At 37.2% G+C, this 22,038-nt stretch overlaps 1 protein-coding gene across 8 annotated transcripts in view; it reads left to right on the forward strand.

Annotated features, from left to right (window-relative positions):
* Positions 1–21,682, forward strand: part of BNIP2 (BCL2 interacting protein 2) — a 34,103-nt gene extending 12,421 nt beyond the window's left edge. For 4 of the 8 annotated variants that reach the window (XM_073303649.2, XM_073303645.2, XM_073303648.2 and 1 more), the window contains exons 2-11: positions 506–603; positions 2,091–2,158; positions 3,621–3,788; positions 6,080–6,256; positions 7,111–7,213; positions 7,448–7,579; positions 8,812–8,898; positions 9,032–9,130; positions 11,854–11,889; positions 16,367–21,682. In XM_073303649.2, coding sequence (XP_073159750.1) covers positions 554–603; positions 2,091–2,158; positions 3,621–3,788; positions 6,080–6,256; positions 7,111–7,213; positions 7,448–7,579; positions 8,812–8,898; positions 9,032–9,130; positions 11,854–11,889; positions 16,367–16,415 — 969 coding nt within the window. In that variant the 5' untranslated portion in view covers positions 506–553 and the 3' untranslated portion in view covers positions 16,416–21,682. Of the gene's footprint in view, positions 1–505; positions 604–2,090; positions 2,159–3,620; positions 3,789–6,079; positions 6,257–7,110; positions 7,214–7,447; positions 7,580–8,811; positions 8,899–9,031; positions 9,131–11,248; positions 11,363–11,853; positions 11,890–16,366 lie in introns of those variants that run through there. The other 4 variants (XM_078854647.1, XM_073303646.2, XM_073303644.2 and 1 more) reach the window with 4 other exon arrangements.
* Positions 21,683–22,038: the final 356 nt, after the last annotated feature.

The raw sequence follows: 22,038 nt of genomic DNA on the forward strand, positions 1-22,038 counted from the left end.
CAACTGATTTCTGAAAACTGAAAGCCCACAAACACTAACCCATGACAACATCTCAACATCCCAATTAAAAAAAAAAAATAATAATAATTTAAGTAATCTCCATTTGATCTTTGTAGGTACTTATACTATTCCATTCCTCTCTGAGTATCTCCCAAAACATCAGATCCTCACACCATCCCTGTGAGATAGACTTGTCTATCTCTATTTTAAAAATGGGACACTGAGGCAGAGTAGGTTCTTACCCAACATCACACAGGAAATTTGTGGCAAAACTGAATGCAGAACTCGTGAACTGTAGTCCAGTGTTTTAACCATAAGGCTGTTCTCCCTCCTAGTGCCTTTCTGTCTGATCTTTTACTATCTTACTCTTCTAGGATAGACTGTTCTTCATTTGTCATTTGAGTGTCTAGTGCACTGTCACTACTTAAATGCTGTTTCTGGAGTGGATGGGTGGGAATGGAGAGAACATGGCAGTGTTAAACATTTTAAAATGTCTTGTCTACAGCTCTTGGCTCACCAGGAGTCCGTATTAGCTACTGAGGCAAGGCCGAGGATGGAAGGTGTTGAATTTAAGGAAGAGTGGCAAGATGAAGACTTTCCAAGGTGAGAGATTTTCTTTTTATTTGTAAAACTTTTCCAATAATCTGTTAAACTGAAATTGTGCCCCTTTAGAACAAAGGCTATCAACTGCAGTATAGTTAGCACTTCAACCTGAGCCAGCCAGGCATTCATCCTGCCTCTACAGCATATTTGTTTGTATGCTCCTTGGGCAGTATGGGCCACTTGCCCCTATGCCTGATGTTAATATGATCTCATGTGAACCAATCACTAGAAACATGTTCTTTTAAACATTCTACTAACATTAAAATTAATTCTACTAATATAGTACGGCTTAAAGGGTCTCAGAACTTAATGGATGAACTTGCCTTTTAATGAATAGGGAAGGGCTCTTATTGTTAGCAACATGTAAGCAAGGAGGAATATTAGTCTGTGAACTTCCTACATTCATGCAATGAGAACTATACCTTAAAGCTTTAAGGTAACTTTGCATAATTCTGAAGTGCTACATATTCTTATGAATGCTTTCAAAGACTAAAAAGTATCATGTGCTCAAATGCACTGGGTGGAAATTAAGTTGAAAATCAATTCTGGGCTGTCTACGCTTCCAAGCTTTTTGAAAATTCATTAAAACACTTCCAAAACACCCCAGAAAATTACATAAACTGTGCAAGTAGGGAAAAAGACTTAAATATAAATCAGGTCAAATTTTGGAGCTTGATCTTTGATATGGTGGTAGAACTTCAAATTGGAGCTTTCAGGTGCGCTTTAGAATAGGACAGTAAATTTTCCTGAAACGTACACTGTGGATAATTTAAGCTGTTAAGAGGGAAACATTTATATACTGTTTTTTATAAATTGTCATCTAAAACTTTACCCAGCCTTGCTCTTTTTCTTTTTATTGCTTCATAACGAGCTTGGCCCAAGACTTGAAGAAACCTTGTTTCACTTTAGCTTCCAATTTTGTGTGGCATGTTGTTTTTTTAATAGTTGTAATTAAACTATTCAGTTAAAATATTCTTTTATATATATATCTTTATGCCTTTTTGCTTCATCTTAGTGTATAGGTATCTTGTTAAGATTGCCTGGATGGAAACTAGGACATTGTGCATTTTTAGCAGGACATAGGGTTTCTAAAGCACCATCTAAATTATTTGCCTCTAAGGCACCTTTTGTGCTTCATAATAAAATACAAGTTAAGTACTTTTCTGGTCTTGCTTAACTTTTAAAACATCACATTTTTAATAAGAACATAGAACAATCCAGTGCTTGCAATAATAACTGGCAGTAACTACTGGTTTGGGTTTTTATTACATCAGCAGGTAAGGCTCACTTGAAAACTGCAAATTACTGTTCAGCCATGGTAATGCTCTGCTTGGCTGATGTTTGTGGTCTAAACCAAGCTATGTTTAATCTGATTCCAAACCCACAATGTCACTTTATATGTGTTGGTCTAAAGATTAATATCGGATTTTTCACTAAATAATTTGCAAGTGTTTCCTGCAACAAGTGTCTTTCTTTTTCTGGACCAGGCCCCTACCAGAGGATGATAATGTTGAAGCAGATATACTAGCTGCAGCTGATCGACAAGGCCCACATGGTAAGAACCTCTTAACATAGTAGAAAGTTTTGGGTAAGCAGTGTTCAAATCAGTATATTTGTGTTTGAATACCATCAAAGTTTGTAGTAGAGACAAAATGGGTTTACTATAATACAGATTGGGCCGAGAAGGTGTTGTCTTCACTTCCACTGTAAACTCAGAGCTCAATTAAAATCACACATTGGTTTATGTAGTTTATTTCTTAACATATTCCTGCTTTTAACTTGGGGTTTCCTGGACTATGACAGTCTGCTTTAGTTTTGGCATTTCCAGTGCTGGATCAGTTGCTTTATTTCATTCCCTGCTTTCAACTGATGTGTTATTTATGTAGGGTATCTGCCTTGACCTTTTAAAGCATGTTAAGCATACACCTGCCTAATATCTAACCTTCCATCTTACTGTAGTTTGTCAGCCATTACTCATTATATCATGAAGTACTTTTGGCACCTTAGAGACGAACAAATTTATTTGGGCATAAGCTTTCATGGGCTAAAACCCACTTCATCAGATGCACAAGTACTCCTCGTTGTTTTTGCTGATACAGACTAACAAGGCTTCCACTCTGAAATCTGTCATTATATCATCTTCATATGAAGACTTTTCAAAGGCAATAACTTATATAACTCTGAAATATAGTAACAATTGTATTTAATCTGTAATAGAAGAAAATAGCAGGAGCTAGTTAACACAGTAGGTTACATTAAACTAGTCTTTTACACGTACCCAACTTCAGTACTATTGTATACTTATGTCGTGTATTGTGTAAACACAGTCTACCATATACATTCTGATAAGTATCCTGGACTCCCTCGCCAGTTAAGTGTGTTGAGTACTGTATATTTTTCTGTCTGTGGTTGTGTTTAAAAAAAAAAAAATTAGGTATTGTGATGTTTGAGAAGTACTGTGATTATATAATCAGATAGATTAGGTGAGGTAATATCTTTTATTGGAGCAACTCCTGTTGGTAGAAGGTACAAGCTTTTGAGCTACACAGAGCTCTTCAGGTCTGCTTCCTTCCCGAGACCTAAAGAAGAGCTCTGTGTAGCTCAAAAGCTTGTACCTTCAATCAACAGGAGTTGCTCCAATAAAAGATATTACCTCACCTACGTTGTGTGTCTCATATCCTGGGACCAACACAACTTCAGCAGCACAGCATATAATGAAAGACTATCGTGTGTACACCAGTGGGCACAGTTAAGGGACCATCTACGACCTTAACTTGAAAATTCTGGACTCTCAAGCGCTGATTCTTGCAACCTTAAAATTCTATTGATGTATTTTGGGGGAGGCGTTTGGAATATTGTTGTTTGTGAGGTGATGAGCATTAATGAGACTTTTTTTGTTCTAAGCACTGGACTGTGTGTGTTTTGGTTTTTTTTCTGATTTGTTATAAACATTTCTACATACATTGTATTCTACAAATTAAGTAACCTGCCTTTTCTTTTACTCCCAAACCCATTAGAAGTGAATGGAAACAAAGTTAGGAAGAAACTAATGGCTCCAGATATTAGTTTAACACTGGATCACAGCGAGGAATCGGTATTGTCGTCTGACTTAGATGAGAGTGGGGAGGTCGATTTGGATGATTTAGATACTCCATCTGAGAACAGTAATGAGTTCGAATGGGAAGGTAAGGGTTCATTGCTTCTGTTTGGTATTTAAGTAGATGTTTTCTGATGGTTATGCTCAGGCACACAGTATTCCATGTGGGTAAGAGCTAGAAGATTCAAAGAATCAGATGTACAGGATGAGAGCTAGCAGGTTCCAAGAATCAGAAGTTTAGAGATGGAAAGCAAACTATTAAGACTCATTAGACACCTTGAGGAAAACTCAATCATGAAAAATAGACAGCATGGATTTATAAAGACTATTGGCCAGAACAGAAATCAAGGGACAAAGTTTATTTAGCGTGATTGTATGAAATTAAAACTAATACTTTTTTAGGCTGAATGTCAGAAGAAGCTATGTGAAAGTCCTATTAAGTTACAGAATTGTCACTGGAGACTTTGTATTTTCAAAACTGGACTGAACAGAACACTAGAAAGTGAACTGTAGGGCACACTTCTGAATTGGCTAGGAGATGGACCATATAATTTTAATAGGTATTATTTTTCAAAGGATAGAAATTAGTTTTATGGGATGGTAATTGCTACTACACTTTCTTTCTTTGAGTCTTCAGTTGGCCATAGTTTTTAAAAAATAAAAATAAAAATCACACTAGTTCATATAAAACAAAAAAAGGAGCAGTTACTTTTCCCTTTTTGCAAGAGTATAAAAAATTGCTGAAAAGATGTAAACTACCATTTAAAAATATTTGGGAAACATATCAAAATTGATTAACGTAACACATGATCACTTGGTTCACTAATAAGCAAGACAAGTGGTCAATAGCTTTTACAGAACTTAATTAAGTTTGCTTTTCAGTTTCAGAATAGTGGTCGTGGAACGGGTACTCATAGAGACTTTGCTTTTAAAATCTTTAAGATAACAATAGAAAATTCATTTCCTGTTGGACTTCTAAAGCTCTATTTAACTGGATATGGTTACTCTAAAATTGGGAAGTAAGTCCCTGATCCCACAGTCTGATTCCTAGAGGTGAACCTTATGCCTGTACCAAATCTCCATTAATTCAATGGGGCTCCGCACAGGTGCAGAAATCCACATGTAAGAATCAGACTGCAGGATTGGGACCTAAATTTAAGTGCATTTTATGTTATCAAAATATGGTTACATTAAAGGGCACCTTTCAAGAATCCTTCTGTCTGGCATTGGGACTCTTAAGAATTTATACAGAAGTTGACAATTACCTATATTTCAGTATTCTGATAATTTCTCTTCTTGCTTTAAGAATGTATCTATTAAAATGTCAAGTGAAATTTTAAATCCGTAATTCTTTAACATTGCTAAAAGCTTGTTCCTATTAGATACTTCTATTGTACTGTAAGATATTAATTCATTCTTGCATAAATAGGAATGCTACTGCATTTAATATAGCAGGACAGAGGAGAAAAAATCCTTTGAAGGGAAGGAAAGAGTAATGTGAACTAGGAAACCATTTTAAAAAAAGCTTAATTTTTTTTAAGCATTTTAGATTAAGTTAAATGCATTGGAAGTGAGAGTAGGGAATATATGGGTGCACATGTGTGGTGGGCTGGCCATATTTTACTGCCTTAGGGAATATGGTTTGGTGTTTATGGATAACTTTATAACATGATTTAGGAAATATTCCAGTTCATTTGTTACAAAAAGTTGCTGAAAAGGGTTTCTGTCTTTTCTTCCTTTAATGCTGCTGTCTTCATTTACCTGGAAGGATAGTTTCCATTAACAGCTTTGTCTTGGAAACAGACAACTAACATGCAGTAGGTTTTTCTCACTTTTGGTAAGGTCTGTGCAACTAAAATTCAAAGAATCATGATTTTATTAGAAAAATCTTTTCTGAAGATTCTCTTTTTAGCATAAATTTCAATTATTTTGAACATATGTATTAGTTAGCTTTAATTTCTACGAGATTTATTTGCATGTCTGCTTACCAGCTATTATTAATGTATTAAATTATGCTTTATCATGTAAATCTCTGATCAAACAAAACTTGATAATTGAAGTTAACCACTTCGTATCTAATTTGGCAGCATTTATGGTAATGAATGTTTAAAAGCATATGTATTTTCCCTAAAAGGCCTTCTACATATAAAATACAGCCAAGAGGACCAGTTTCTTCATGTAAATGCTAAGCCCAATATTTATTGGCAGATACTGTGTTAGTTCCATCACTAGAAGATGGACATCTAAGTCAGGTATTTCTGGCTGGTGGTATAGAAAGTTATAATAATTCAAACAGAGTGAAGTGGTTAACTTGCAATCTGATTGGTACTGTCACGTTAAAGATCATCATGCATAATAGGTGTATTTTAATGTTGACAGATGATCTTCCAAAACCAAAAACTACTGAAGTAATTAGAAAAGGATCGCTTCCTGAATACACTGCTGCAGAGGAGAAAGATGATGGGCGACGCTGGCGTATGTTCAGGATTGGAGAACAGGATCACAGGGTGGACATGAAGGCAATTGAACCCTATAAAAAGGTTATCAGCCACGGAGGTAAGGATTAATTACATGGGCTGAGGGGTAGCCCCTATAAATTACGACCGCCAACAGAGTAGGGTTCGGTGGGAGGGACAGAAGTAAGTCGTGGTAAGGCATAGGTATTGAGGAATCTCTAGATTTTCCACGTCCTGAGCTGCAGTAGCAAGGCATATGGGTATATTAGGGATATTGGCTTAAAAGAAAGCTACCCTAGTCTTGATGAAGATAGTATTGTATCTTTTTAACTAGTGAAAACCGAAATGGGACAAAAAACGAGAGGTGACAAAATAAATTAAAAGAACATCAGAATGTGTGGAGTATGTTTAACTCTTCCAAACTGAACACTTGCTGCAGTGACAGACTAGTTACCAGGATTTAAATATGTGGATTGCCAATTTAACCAGTTTTTAAAAAAGTAAATATAGGTTTGGGTGCTATTGCAGCCTTTGTAGACCCCTTAACAGCTTTTATGGTTTTACAGTCACTGTCCAGTTTAATGTCTGTCTTCCCCTGCTGTGTATGTAAAAATCCATTCAGAAGGGAAATTGACTACATGGAAAATGCTATAAAATACATAAACTAAACATACTATAGAAATTAGAGAGCATCTTTCATTTATAGTAAACTGTAGCTATCTGAGTAACAGTAAGTGGGGGGGGGGAATCAAACTTTTAAAAAATTGATGCGGTCTTTTTAGCCTTTTTGTGCCTTCATTATTTCATCTGTAAAGCACTTTGAAATAGATTAAAAAGCACAAAAGTGTAATGTTTATTACTGTAGAATTTGATCAGTGTAGTCAGACTTCTCCATTACTTTTTACTTTTGTTTTTTACTTTATTGCTATTTATAATTTTTTTTCCCCCTTCTAGGTTATTATGGTGATGGGTTAAATGCGATCGTTGTGTTTGCTGTTTGCTTTATGCCTGAAAGCAATCAGCCTAACTACAGATATCTAATGGATAATCTATTTAAGTAAGTAGTCTTTTTGCCATTAAGAATTGTCAGTAAATGATCTCATAGTAGAGTTCCAACAATGCAAAAAGGGCTACCGGCCTCTTCTGCTTTTTACATGAAATTTTATATTTGGGAAATTGTGAATTTTTTCTGTAGCCTTTGAGCCTTTATCAAAATATAAATTCTTTCATTTGCACATTAACTGTCACTCAGTTTGTCATTTGAAAGCTTTCTCCTTACTTGTTGTTACAGATATGTTATTGGCACTTTGGAACTGTTAGTAGCAGAGAACTATATGATAGTTTACTTAAATGGTGCTACAACACGGAGAAAAATGCCAAGTTTAGGCTGGCTCAGGAAATGTTACCAGCAAATTGATAGAAGGTAAGATAAATTCTATTACAATAATATCTAGAAATCTCTTTATATCACTTTTCTTTCATTATCTGTAATTTGTGAAAACTGTTAATTAGCATATTGTGAATTTAAGTTTGCTAGGCTTTGGAGAATGCTGAACCCTGCAACAATTGTCCTGTTTCACACTTGTATGATTTAGGCAATGAAGCCCCAGGGCAGGAATACTGCTGGAGAATTTCATTTAATTTCAAATGAAAATGCTTGTCAACATGATCTTTCCCTCAATCGTACAATTGTATTGTGAAATACTACTGAATAAAGGTTTCACCATGTACTGTATGGTCTTATTTAAAGTGAGCTTCCTGAATAATCTTGCGGGAAAGTTGTTACACAGTTGAACAGGTCACTGTCAACTGTAAAAGGAAAGACTAGTTAGAATGAAAAGGTACTTGTAACCTCTTGCACAGCTGTAATAAGAGGCAACAAAAAATGCTTCTTTCCAGCTGAACTCTTCCCATGAGTTTTTACAGAAAAAATCTAAGCAGACCCCATTTGCTGAGCTTGCAGTTAGATTACATATATTCTGTGGGAGTTGCACAAATGGGGAGGAGGGAGTTTTATACACTAAATCTGGATTTGAAAGTCTACTTAACTTTAACTTATCTGACAAGTGGATATGCAACTCTGCTACGTTAGATGGGGTGTCAGATGCCAAAATACTGAGGAAGCTACTGTTAGCAGTCCATTTCCTCCCGCAAAACATATTGCTGTTGGTCTCGCATATAATCATTAAAGCAGCCCATTTCCACTTTCTTTTCCTTATTGCCCTTTATCTCATTCATTATACAGATACCCATTTCCCAAGTGAACCTCGCTCTCTTCTCTCGTGTGTGGAAACATGAGTTAGCTATATTGGTCCTTGACACATGCCACTAACATTTGGTCAAAAAACTCTTCATTGGCTAACTTTTTCTTAGTTCTTTCTCATCACAATCTGATACTCCAACTGTCTATTCATGACAAATTTCAACATAACCTGGTTTTGCTAGTTTTTATTCAACTTCTATTCAACTTTGGTAGACAAGAATATGACAGGGGAGTCTCTGTTCACTAGGAGTTTACTCATTAGATTACATATGACACAGAGAAGTGGCAATTATGCAATAACTGGACACTTGTACTTTTTTATATTAAAAATGCATTGCTTTTTTGACTCATTTTGTTCCTTAACACTGGTGTTCAATACTTGAATTCTTTAGGTTAAGGAAAAACCTGAAATCGTTAATAATAGTTCATCCTTCTTGGTTTATCAGAACACTTCTGGCCATCACAAAACCTTTTATTAGGTAATATTCTGGAAATTACTTCATTTAAAGAAAGTACAAATGTATTCGTACTTAAATTTCAGAAAGTAATTCTTAATATTTAAAGATGTACTCAACATTTTAGTAATTGTTCTTTACATTTGTTCTTCCACAGCTCAAAATTCAGCCAAAAAATTAGATATGTCTTTACCCTGGCAGAGCTAGCTGAACTCATCCCCATGGAATACGTTGGCATACCAGAATGCATAAAACAGTACGTTTTATTATTCAAACATGCAAAGGTGTGCTTGGTGTAGAGCACAAATGTGAAAACTTATATGTGGATTTTCAACATGTCTATAAATCAGCAGTAATCTAGAAGAGTGGTACCCTTGCTGTCGAGGCAAAGTGTCTCTCTCTCTCTCGTTCTCGTTCTCGTTCTCGTTGTGATGGTGTTAAATTTCTACTTTGCATGCAGCAACATAATGGTACCCAGAGCATGGCAATGAAATAATACTTAGCTCTATGGTTTATATAATTCCTACATTATACTGAGTACGAACTAGTCTTGTGGAATCATAAGATCATAATGCACAAAAGACCTCTATGAAACTCTTCTTTTCCTTCGGTATTTGACTTGCTAGTGAGAAATGCTGGTCTTGCAAGTGCTTATATTATAAGCCCCTTTTATGTTGTACTGAGCCAAAGCATTTGAGGTGTTGTACAGCAGAATACAAGCAAAACAGGCTAAGCCAGGGGTCTCAAACAAGTGGACTGCGGGATTCTTTCGTGTGGCCTGCTAAGCTCCTGGGGCAGCCCCTCTCCTCTGCCTACCTCCAGGCCAGGGGTGGGCAAACTACAGCCTGCGGGCCAGATCTGACTTGCGGGATTGGCCCCGTGGCGCTGTGAGCCCCGCGCCGCTCCCTGAAGTGGCTGGCACTGCGGCCCTGGGGCGGGGCAGGCAGAGGGCTCTGTGCATTGCCCTTGCTTCCAGGCACCGCCCCCCGCAGCTCCCATTGTCCGGCCAATGGGAGCTTCAGGGGAGGTACCTGGGGGAGCGGCAAGTGCAGCGCGTGGAACCCTGTCCTCCTCCCTCCTCCCCCCTCCCCCCCCCGGGGGGCCGCAGGGATGTGGTTCCGGCCGCTTCCCAGAGCGGCGCGGGGCCAGGGCAGGCAGGGAGGGAGCGGTGCCTAGGTAAGCAGTGCTGGGCTGGAGCCCGCACCCCAACCCTGTGTTCTGAGCCCCCTGCCGCACCCCAATTCCCTGCCCTGAGCCCCCACTGCACCCCTCCTGCACCCCCTGGGGGCAGGGAGGGGGCGGAGTTGGGGTGGGGACTTCGGGGAGGGGCTTGAAAGGGGGGTGGGAAGAGGCGGGGCATGGGCGGGGCCTCATGAAAGGGGTGGAGTGGGGGCAGGGCTGGGGCAGCGAGGGGGGGTGTTAGTGATTCGGCCCTTGGGCCAATGCACTAGTCCTCACGTGGCCCTTGTGGTCATTTTGAGTTTGAGACCCCGGGGCTAAGCAATCAAGTATATAAAAAACAAATAAGGAATCCATTTGACAATGAGATAGGAGATGGAAAAGACTATAAACATAAGCCTAACAATAGTGATTCTAAAAATCCTTGGAGGGAGGGGAAGCTTTTAAGGCCTTTTTTGAAGTGGGTATCAATGAAATAAGAGCTGTCAAAGGGGTGCATTCCAAACCAATTGGCCCACGACAGAAAAAACACATCTGCCTTCCAGCTTCAGGTATGAGGGTGGAATTTTTTTAGCACCAGGCTCTATGTGGTTACTCAATAGTACAATGCTCACAAAGTAGAGCTGATGCATCCAGAGCAACAGTTAAGGATCCTAAGAACCTATAGTGACAATCTGAAGTTGAACTTTTACTTCATAGACAATTGGCCTAAAGATCTAGAGTAGTAAGGGTGCGCCTTTTCTTTTAGCTCACTCAAAATGTAATGGCAATGTTGCTTATTACTTTGAACTGAAAGCCACATAAGGAAGGCATTAGAATAATCACACCTCATGGTCACAAGGCATGTGTTTGCTGTTGAAAGGCTGACACAGGGGCGATGTCTACACTACAGCCAGATGCACGCTCTGGCGATCAGTGCACTGGGGGTTGATTTTTAGCAGGTCTAGTGAAGACCCACCAGATCAATCGCAGATCTCTCTGGTCGACCCCGGTACTCCACCCTGAACAAGAAGAGTAAGGTCTCCTGTCGACCCAGTGCGGTGTAGAAGCCACAGTAAGGTGACCTAAGCTACGTCGACTCATGTAGCTGGAGTAGCGTAACTTAGGTCGACTTACTGCGGTAGCGTAGATATAGCCAGGAATAAATGTCTAGCTGGTACAAATTGCAAAACTAAACATTTTGTAACACTTGCAGAATGTGGCTTTCTGTGGAAAAGGCAGAAACGAAATTAACATAAACTTGTAAATCTGACACTCTGCCTGGAACAAATTCTCTTCAAAAGCACAGGATTTGAAGGAGGACAATTCTGTAAGTAGAGATTGTTTACGAAATGAAAAGACTTATGTCCGCCTAAGGTTTACAAGACAGCCTTGATGCAACCAGCTGCAATAATGATCAAGCACTGATCTTCTGCAGAGACCAAGCTTGCTGGTCCACAGGGCAAGGTATATACTAGAACATTTTGCGATACTTCTATTTTGGAGAATATGACCCTTTGAGCTGTACTTCAAAATTAGGTCATAAGGTCTCTGGATTTTGAGGTAGATATTGCAATCAGAATGGACTAAATAGTGTACATTACTACTGTTACCACACAGCAACATATAAATATATAAATCTCTGCTAGTTTGTCATTTTATTTCAAGCTGGTATATATTCATGATTTTATGCTCTAAATAACTATGTTAGTTTCAAGACTTGATATTCTGTTTCCATGAGGAACATTTAACACTTGTTGTTTTGAGTTTGGTTGGCCTTCATATCTTGTACTTACTGAAATCAAACTTTTCCCCACTAAGGTATGAAGAAGAAAAGTTTAGAAAGAAACACAAAAGGTATATATGTATATATATGCACACCTTACTTAGGGATGCATCTAGACAAGACCATTTGCACTGCACAAACTAACTCTTTCCCAATTGGTTGGCTTGCAGACATGAATAACCATTTGTAAATATAAACATGCACTAATAACTAAGCTTGTTTTGAAATAGTTACAGTAAATATAACTTGTAAGAGCGCTCCATGTAGAAGTGTAAACCATGGATGGGTTTGTAATCTGTCAATATTTTATCACTTCGGAGATGCTTTTATTAAGGGGATGTGTTGACTTTGAGCTGCATCTTCAAAAAGGCAAAAAGTCATGTGCATTTTTGAACCTGCTTGAACAAACTAAGTTTGTTGTTAAGAATAACAATTAACTGTTTGAATGCTTAATTTCTAGATGCCAAACTGGTACAATTGTAGAAGTTACTTGGAAAACAGCTTCTTACAAATTTCAGGATTAGAATTTCTATCTTTCTTTATTCAGTATTCACTAATTTTAATTATTTTCAAGATATCTAACTTGCACAGGCCCTAAATTAGTTCATATTTTGCTCAGTGCTGTTTGTATTTGCAGTGCCTAGATTCCTTGCTAATTAAGATTGGATTTTCTGTATGCTGTAACTTAAGTGGCCTGCTAACAATTCAAGCAATTCTCGCATCTGATAAAATACTTAAAACAAATGAGTAATTGCCATTCAGTGTCTACCAATAACCTCACTAAAACGCTCTGCTTCTAACTTTAAACTTCTATTCTGAGCACTCCTGCTGCTATGTGCAAAACAATAAACTCTTTAGGGACAAGTCACTTTCTGTAAACATGTCATTGTAAGTAGGAAGATTGAAAAGAGAAAAGGTATTAAGAATTAAAGCTATCAGAAATAACTTTTCCCTATAGATTTTACTAGCTTTCATAAAAAAACCAAGAAAGTAAAAAGCTAGTGGAAAAGCATAAAACTGTCAGTCTGTATGAAAAACTGTAAGCGTTAATTCTGCAGTATTATAGCTGAGATAGTAAAGGTACCAACTACAGAAAATTCAGTTAGTTCTCACAGCAACTTTAACTTGCTTCACCTTGTTAATGCTTGGTATTTTGACTGTCTATAGACCCAATCCTGCTCCATGGGAAGGTTTGCCATGGACTGCAGTGGGTATAGAATTGAGCTCTTAAAAGGGATATCAACTTTAAATTTCAGGTCTCAGGTTCAACATACACTGAGTCCCTCCCCTCAGTAATCCCCCTACAATCATTTTTTCTCAAATATTTGTTTTACGTTGCTGTGTGAAAATCTGATTATAGCGGAGTAAAAATGGAACTAACTAGATAGTGTTTACTTTGTGTATTTGACAACACAAGTACTTTTCCCCCATAGTCTGTTATAATAATCATGGGAGTTAACTGTAATAACAGTAATGAAAAATTCTTCAGACATCATTGTGGATGCTTTTGGTTTAAAGTTGCCAGTATCCTGTTACACTTGATGTACATCATTTCCTTTGGGAATTATTTAACTCGCTTTTAAAAGAAACAGAGATCACATAAATAGATGATCTACTCTGCTACTGGATTGAGAAGTGTTGCAGAGTAACATACTGTGCAAGTAAAGAGCAACACTTTCAGGTACTGCCGTGCAGTTTCTAAACCCTGTTTCTTCAGATTTCAGTGTTTTATTTACTATCCGAAACAGCCAAATGAAAGTCTCCGTCGTCCCCCCCTCGTCCCTTCCCCATCACTTTTGGTGCAGAATATTCATCCCAAACAATAAAATATTAAATACATGAAAATATGGCTCTCGGCTATTGCGTGTATTACTACCATAGCATTGGAGCTGTGGATCCTTTTTTACTGCATTCACCAAAGACTATGTCAACATCAGAGAACAGTCTTAGTCAGTTAAACCATTTATTTGTTGCAAAAGTGAAAGAGCAAATGGCTAGGGAAGAGAGGACTCCCCCCTCCCCCCCATCAGATTATGCTATAAATGTAGTAAGCATGTACAATAAAAGCTCTTCTGAAAAAGTAATCGCTTTAAGTAAAATTTGAAGCAGTTGAGCCATTAGATTAAGCCAGAAGAGTTATTCTGTGACAAAAGTACAATCACAGTCTTAAATGAAGTCACTGGGTGTTTTAGGCAATGCATTATGTTCAACATTTCCTTTATGTTGGTTTATTTATGGAACCTCTACCCTTATTGCATTGATTTTAGAATGCAGTTTAGTACATGTAAATAAACTTTGGAGAGATGATTTTTTTTTGGAAACTTCCATTGCAACAATGTATTTGGTACTATGTAGCTAGTAGTGTGCAGAGATGAAAAACACAAATCTCTCAGAAGCGTTAGGTGACCATCTTTCTGCACACACACATTGATTTGAGTATTTGAAACGCAGAGTTGGCTTTAACCGATGCCCTGTTTATCATTTGTTAACATCCTGATAAATGTTGCCTGGCTGACAGTTTGAGACCCAGAATTGGCTACGCGCCAGGGGTACTACAGATTGGATTGCAGTCCTGCAAAAAAATAATTTTATGTACAGAAGTGGTCTCACTGAAGAATTGACTGCTGATTATGTAAAGTTAAGCATGTAAGTGTTTGCAGTATTTGGATCTAGAATTCTAAATCCATTGATAGGTTCTTCTAAAATGAGCCAGGAATGTTGGTAAAATGTACTCATAAATACTAACACAAACCAGATATATCCAAAAACTAAATTGGAAGGGAAAAATATTTGATCATAGTATGTGACTTAATTCTGCCTGTAATAATTGAAATTGAAGCGTTTAGTGCTTACATAGCACTTTTATTTCATAAAGCTCAAAGGAAAGCTCAGTCTGGGCATGAAAAACTTATTAGGTATTTACTAGCCAGAGAACTAAGTGAACTAGGCTTAGGCAGCATGAAAGATGAATGCCCCCACACACCAGACATGTCAGTGGACAATGGCCTGGTGAGAAGCCAATAACTCTGCCCCAGTTGTTGGGAACAGAGAGGGCACTGGGATTCATAAGCAAGGATGGCACCTTGTTCTCTTTTGTGGGTCTCTGGCTGATGGATTTAAATACTGTTGTCCCTTTCTAGCTGCTTGGAAGGAGCTTTTTCTCATCCTCAACTTCAGAGCCTCTTGGCTGATGGAGAGTAAGAAGGGTGTTTTTGCTACTCTACTCTTTCCCAAGCCTTTTTTAGTCATTTTCCTGTAAGTACTTTCACTGTTCATCTTTTTCCCTAGTTGCAACATAGTGAAACTGGCAGTGTTCTTGTCTGTTTCACAACTGCTGTTCAGAATCCTGTAGGCAGAAACTTGCCTGAGTCTTGTTAACCTCATTCCACTTTTTGGGACTGTCATGAGAAACAGTAGACTGAAGCTGGCTGCACACTCAGCTGGACAGAACATGTCAGTTCACACTTCAGAGGTTCTCCTAGCAGCCATAAGAGCCAGAAACTTCACTAAAAAGCCATCTTAAATTTTGCAGAAATTGTTGATGTAGATTCCTTCACTCACCAGTTGATTAAGCAAGAGGATGCATATAGGCCTGGAGGCTTCCTCCCCTGAAAAACAACAAACAAAAAACCCCCGTAACCAATCATTATCCTCATCTTGCACAGGGAAAGCTAAGAGGAATGGATATTAAATTACTTCCCCAAAGAGTCAGTGCTCGGGGCCAGGACTAGAATTAAGGTCTACACAGTACCATGTTCAGTGCGCTAGACCACACTGCATTCTAGCTGAATAGCACATATTTTACCCGAGTGACTCTAAAGTTGCTATCTGCTATCCTGCATACACAGACTAGATACAAAGAATGCATTCCATATTTGTAATAAATCTAACTATGTATAGTAACTAATTGCATACAACTTATTTCAGAATAGCACAGATCAATACAATGCATGTTATTTGTAATAACTGTTTAGAAAACAATTCTGTGAAACTTTAAAAATGTATGTAGTAAACAGTGTTGGCACAACCACACTGTTCTTTCAGCTTAACATTTAATATAACTGTTCTAAAAACACCACCAAACCCATTGTTTACAGGTTTGATAGGCTCAAGTTCTAGAATATAAACTGCGTTCTGTTCTTAAAACCATCTCTCATTTTATTGTATGTCTTATAGGCTTACATCCTAGTCACGCTTTATTAATAAATGGACGACTAACCTGCTTCTCTTGCAACATGGCCAAATTGGATATTTCATTTTCCTAATACTTTTCTTCCAAATACCATATCAGTTGTTGCTTGAAAACACTTCTTAACCATCTTTAAAATCTATAATTTTAGGGGGCAATAACAAGGTGGATCTTTAACATTTTGCTGTAACTGAACCCACTTCACTGATGTTTGTTTTTAACAGTTGAATGATACTTACTAAAAACCTTTTCTATATAAAAACTTCAATTCTCCTATTAAGATCAGCTTTTTTGCCTATTATAGAAAGTAACACACTACTGAAGTTGTAATTTATATTCTAACATTTTTTATTAAACAGAATTGACCAAGAGCTTGATGGGAAACAAGAACAGAAAAGTGAACAGTAAGTTTGGTGTCCAGACAAGACTGAAGACTGTGCAGGTGGAATGATGCTCTTTTCTGCAGTTACAATGCATTCATTAGCCTTTATTATGTAACCTGTTATAAAAGGTGCCTTGATATATCTCTGGACTTGTACACAAGGGACTGTTCTCTACAGTATTGGTTTGCAAATCTCGGGTTTAATTCTTGACTTCAATAGCTACTTTACCATGTAATCATTTTATACTGCTAAATGTCAAAGAACCGTATGTTTATAGGAGGCGTTCTTGCAATTATCTAAATGATGCATGTTCTTCAGTAAAATATTTATATACCTAAAATGTTAAAGGAAAGAGATAATATATTTTTATGACGTTTTGAGCAATATTTTATTATGTTTACCTGCAAAATGAATTCTTTTGCAGATAGACAAGGCCATAAATGAGTGCTGTCGTTATTTTGTAAAGTGCATGATGAATGTTTTTTGCTGTAAATAGTTAATACATTTCCTGAGTGATTTAGAAACCTAATGATTTTTATATGCTAGTGTTCACATAGTGCAGTTGTGTCTCATAAATGTGAAGATGAACAAAAATGATTATGTATCTAATACAAGTAGAACTCATTTACACTCCCAGAATGAGTTTGAGCTTTGGTTTGTCTTCGTTTTTCTTCAACGTACAGATTTGTAGCTCTGTGAATTTCAGCTTATTGGCTACCACCTTTTAGCCTAGTTAAGCCATACTGGGGACTAAATAGTTCAAATGACTAATAGCATAATGAGCTTTTCACCATTAGGTCACTAGTTTAAATTCTGCTCAGGTGTTTAGTAGATAAAAGCTGTCTAGTCAGTGATCTATGTGAAATGAGCTCTGTCTTGTTACTCTTGGATGAGTGTCAGTTGGCACTAACTGAACCTCTGTTCAGTCTCAGCAGACACACAAAGAATTGCCTGGGCATGGAGCTGAACTGTCCTTTCAACCATAAAAGTTATCCATTCAGGCCAAGATTGAAGTACCCTGGAGAGGAGGTGTGGAAAATCTTGCACTGCCTTTACTTTGTAGATGGAGATCTTCCATCTCCAGTGTTATCTGGCACTTCTCACAAGCACTAAATTCACTTTAAAGAATGTAATGAGTCTGGTTTTTTGCTGTGGTTATTCAAGATGTCTACACGTTTTCACTTGGTGTTCTTGGGCACATAAATTGACTTTCGTAGGTTCTATTAGCATAGCTAAATTATACTATGTTCTGGGTGAATCATGTAATGAAAACATGTCGAACTTTTAAAATCTTCTATTTGGTAATCATGCCTATTTTGCCTATTGGTGTATGCAAATAAATCCATTCAGAAGTTAAACATTTAAGTGACATTGAAACAAGCATTTAAATATTTTCATTTCTGTTTTTACTGCAGTGCTCACTACTTTTGTCCTAATAATAAAATCAAAAATCCCCATCTGATGATATTCCACACTTCTAAACAGTATATTCTTGGAAACAGTAGTAGTATCACAGGTCTTACACACAATCAAAATAAATCCGGTATACTTACAAAAGTAAGACAGGTTTCAACTAGATGGTTACTCATCAGTGAGGTATAACACTCATAGGCTAATCATACAACTGGGACTTACTAACCTTTGGATCCTTGCAGACTCCTCGCCGTCTCTAATCAACTATGCATAGGTGCAGTACTAGCTAATTCTGATGCCAGGTCAGGCCAGTAGTGTGCATCTGAACTTAACAGAGATCTGTTTAACATGCATGATTCAGGGAAATCTGTCTCAAGGCATACATATTTTGCTTAGGTCAGCATCTGTCTCCAACAGTTTGTGCAGATTAATATGCTATGTCGTCTGCCTAAATAGGCGACCTTATTTTGAAGTTGCCCTGTGTGCATTTTTGTAAGGCTTCTATTTTGGTCTGAAAGCAAAGAACCTAAATGAAGATACTTCCTTCTGGAGCTAGGACCTGATGGACAACCTTGAGCAAGTTACTTCATCTTATACCTCCATTTCCTCACTTGTAAAATGGATATGATACTCACCTTTTTTTTTTCTAAAGCTTTTTGAGATCTACAAATGAAAACAGCTACATAAGTGCTAGGTGCTATCACTTCTATTCCTCGTTCTATTTTTCAAGTTATATCAACTCCAGCTTATTAGCTGAAACCTTCCCCAGCCTGGAAAATAAAATTCCAATACTGGCCAAGTACAAGGTGTATGCATGCATGCAAATAGGGAATCTTTGATTTCATTTTTCGGGCCTTAAAGCTGAATAGATTTAGATCTCGAAAAAGCCTGGAGAATAAGAAGGGATCACCATCTCATTTCAGATTTTTTTCTTCAGATAAAGATGACTTCTACCAAAAGCAGTTCTTCTAGAAGTAGGGTCTGACAGTTGACTTGCATTGATATAGTGTGATACAGTTAAATCAGTCTCTCAGATTATTGAAAGATGTCATTTGTTGTATGTAGTGGAGAACACAATAGCTAAAGATGTTTCAAATAGAAAAACGTTGGTAGAATTTCTACTGGCTATAGACATTCTTTCTCCATCTTCCTCATTGCTTCCTTTAACCCCATGCTTGCTTCTCCTTTCCTCTTACCTCTACAAAAGCTGCATGCCAAGAATCTTAAACAGCAGTTCAAACAGTACATATGTTGTGTAGAAAACCTAGTTCATACTGTATTTTGTACTTGACCAAATGTTCAGTAATTTTAAAGTGACTTCTAAAGGGTGGAAAGGTTTGTACCTTTCTTCTACGTTGTGTGATTAAAGGAAGTCTGAGAGGTATTTTTTTCTCCCTGCTTTTTCATGTGTAAAAAAAGTCAAGTTTTGTCTATGCTGTTTTTCTGACTGATCCTCTACACTGGAGCATTAATTGGTTTATGGTAGCAGAGATGCAAAGGAAGTAAAATGTGATTAGGTGTTGAAAAACGAGTTCTATGCAACCCAAATAAAATTTTCTCCTCAATTAAACTCAAATGTCTAACAAATTGCAGGAGAAACTTTTGTTAAGACTCAGACTTCCCTCGCCCCAACACACTGAGGATTTAGTATTCTGGGACTTCTATGAGAATCCCAGCAAAAACCGGGAAGCAAAGACTAGATACAGATTTTATTTTTTTTTTTAAATCTGCTGCTTGTTAAACTTCATGCACCAGGCACTGGTGAAGGATAATAAACACACTTCTCTGAAGCCTACATTTTAGACTTCAATTATAGCTGCATGAGGTACCCAACAAGGTTGAATTTTCAACTTCAGCTCTGTATTACCTGACAAATGAGTACTTGATTCTCAATCTTAATGTTGCATTAATACTTACTGTAAAATGTATGCACACACTGATCCATAGTCACTTGCTATTTCTCTATAAGCTTGTGTATAAATAGAAATGTTCATTTTCATAATTCTACTGCCTTCTAAAGCAACATAGCTTGGGAACCAAGTTGGCAATTGCTGTGAAGAATCTTTCCTCCCACCCAATCCCTCACTTTTAATGATGAAGTATTCAAGTGCATGGTTTTTAAAAAGCTATTTTAAATGAATTCTGGGACTTTCTCAAACATTGTACATGGGGTATTATACTAGAAACCAAATCCTGCTGTATTGCAATGAGATTCCAAAGGCTACATCTACAAACAGCTGACTATTTAAAAAAAAAAAATCACTTCACATAGTAAATGCTCTAAAGCTACCATTATGATTGTTTGATGAGAGAAAATGCAGCTCACCACTGAAACACAAAGGCAGCTTCAAAATAAGAACTTCTGTTTAATTTCAATTGCCAAATTTCTTTTAAAATCCAAAGACTTTGCCGATCAGTAGTTCAAATAAAAAAAAACACTTTATCATGCATTTCAGTGGTAGGCTGTAAATACTAGTCTCAACTCATTTCCCAGCAGCTGGATCAGTCTGAAGGATCAACAAAATGCCAATACTTGCTGAAACAGCAGCATCAATAACAGCAGGCAGATGTCAAACAATTCTGATGGTCTAAAACTTTTATATATTCTTAATGACATATCTGTGATGGAATTAAAATATAATAATGACAAACTTTATTGGAAAGTCATAATCTCTATTTAAAAACAGGAAAGATTTACAGCTAAGACTTCAACTTTCATTTTCAACCAGTATTCCCACCCACTTGCTGTACACTGTCCCATGATTTACTGACAGGAGACTTGGATTTGTGTTGTCTTGTAATGTGAATTTTCCTTTCAGCAGGAGATGCAGGAATAGTTTTCTACGGGTGTGGATTCTGAGTTCTGTCGAGGCAAATAAAGAGGCATTGCCGTAATTATATAACTTGGGCTGACTTGCTCAGTGTGTTTCTGGAATATAAAGTATGTGGCAGCAAAATGTTAGCAACTTTATTTTGCTGCTATCAATATGTTTGAAGTGGAGGTGATCTTATTTGGGCTGATGGCCCATGGTGATGGATATAAGATGTTTGTAGACTTGTGTTTACAAGAGGTAAAATTTTCAAAAGTGACTTAAGAATTTAGAAGTTTGTGTTGTTGAAAATCAATGGGATTTTGGCTCCTATGTCATCTGAGCCCTTCTGAAAAATTTACCCTGTATGGTAAGCAAGGGTTTGTAGCTGATATTCCATTAGAAGTACAGTAGTAATATTGCATGGTGGCTAGGTGCAAAGATGTTGGCTAGACTAAGGGTTAGCACTGAGACACAGCCAAAGTTAGTCAATTTGAAACCCTGATCATGAAGCACCCGGGTTTTTAAAATGTTCCTTTTTAAATTTGGAATTTACTGGCCTCCAAACACATAACTATAGTGTTACTTTAAAAATTTTGTAATTTGTATTCACAGCCTTAAACCCCTTCTTGATATATTTTCTGGTCTGTGACTTGCTTTTGTTTTCAGTGATCAAGGGAAAGAGACGGTATTTTCTGTGGAATTATGTATTGCAGACTACATTCTAGACAGTAAATTAGTAAAACACTGTTGCTTACTGCAGTTGAACAAATGTCAGCAAAGCTATTTGTGCTAACTGAGCATCACAGACTTTATAAGGATTAGTGATGCATTGACAAAGTTTGAAATTTTTTGCTTCAGACTTTTTAAATTTTGTAAAGGTTTAGTTTTCATTAAGATTAGGTGAGTAAGATCGATTTTGGAGTTAATAGAGCCTTTTTGAGATGATTATCCAAAAATCTATCTCCACAAAGTATAAAAGCTCTCATTTGCCAAGTTTTGGCCAGTTAATCTCCAATTCGCTGGAAAATTCTCTAGTGAGAAATAGCATAAGAGATTTAAATAGGATTTCTAGGAAGCAAAAAGGAGGTGGGGAAGTGATTTAAACCGGGTCAATTTAAGCTTTATGGAGTCACAACAGCAGATCCATGCTCAAGGATAAAACTTTTCTTCAATTTCAGATTAACATCTCCACATTCTTTGTGGATGGAGCTTCAGCGTGTATATTCTGCTGTTAGAAAATGGCTTAACTGTAGTCTGTCAGGAACACAAATTATTGTTTGTAAAATGTTGATTAAAAGTATATGACCTCTTAATCTCCTTTATAGAGGTGGCCAATAAGTAGTTGGCAGCTAGTATGTTTTTACTGATGTTTTATAAAGTTCCTATTAGAACTCTAGTACTGAATTATCCATGTGGATGCAG

Source organism: Lepidochelys kempii, chromosome 10, assembly GCF_965140285.1.
Source record: "Lepidochelys kempii isolate rLepKem1 chromosome 10, rLepKem1.hap1, whole genome shotgun sequence".
Taxonomy (NCBI): domain Eukaryota; kingdom Metazoa; phylum Chordata; order Testudines; family Cheloniidae; genus Lepidochelys; species Lepidochelys kempii.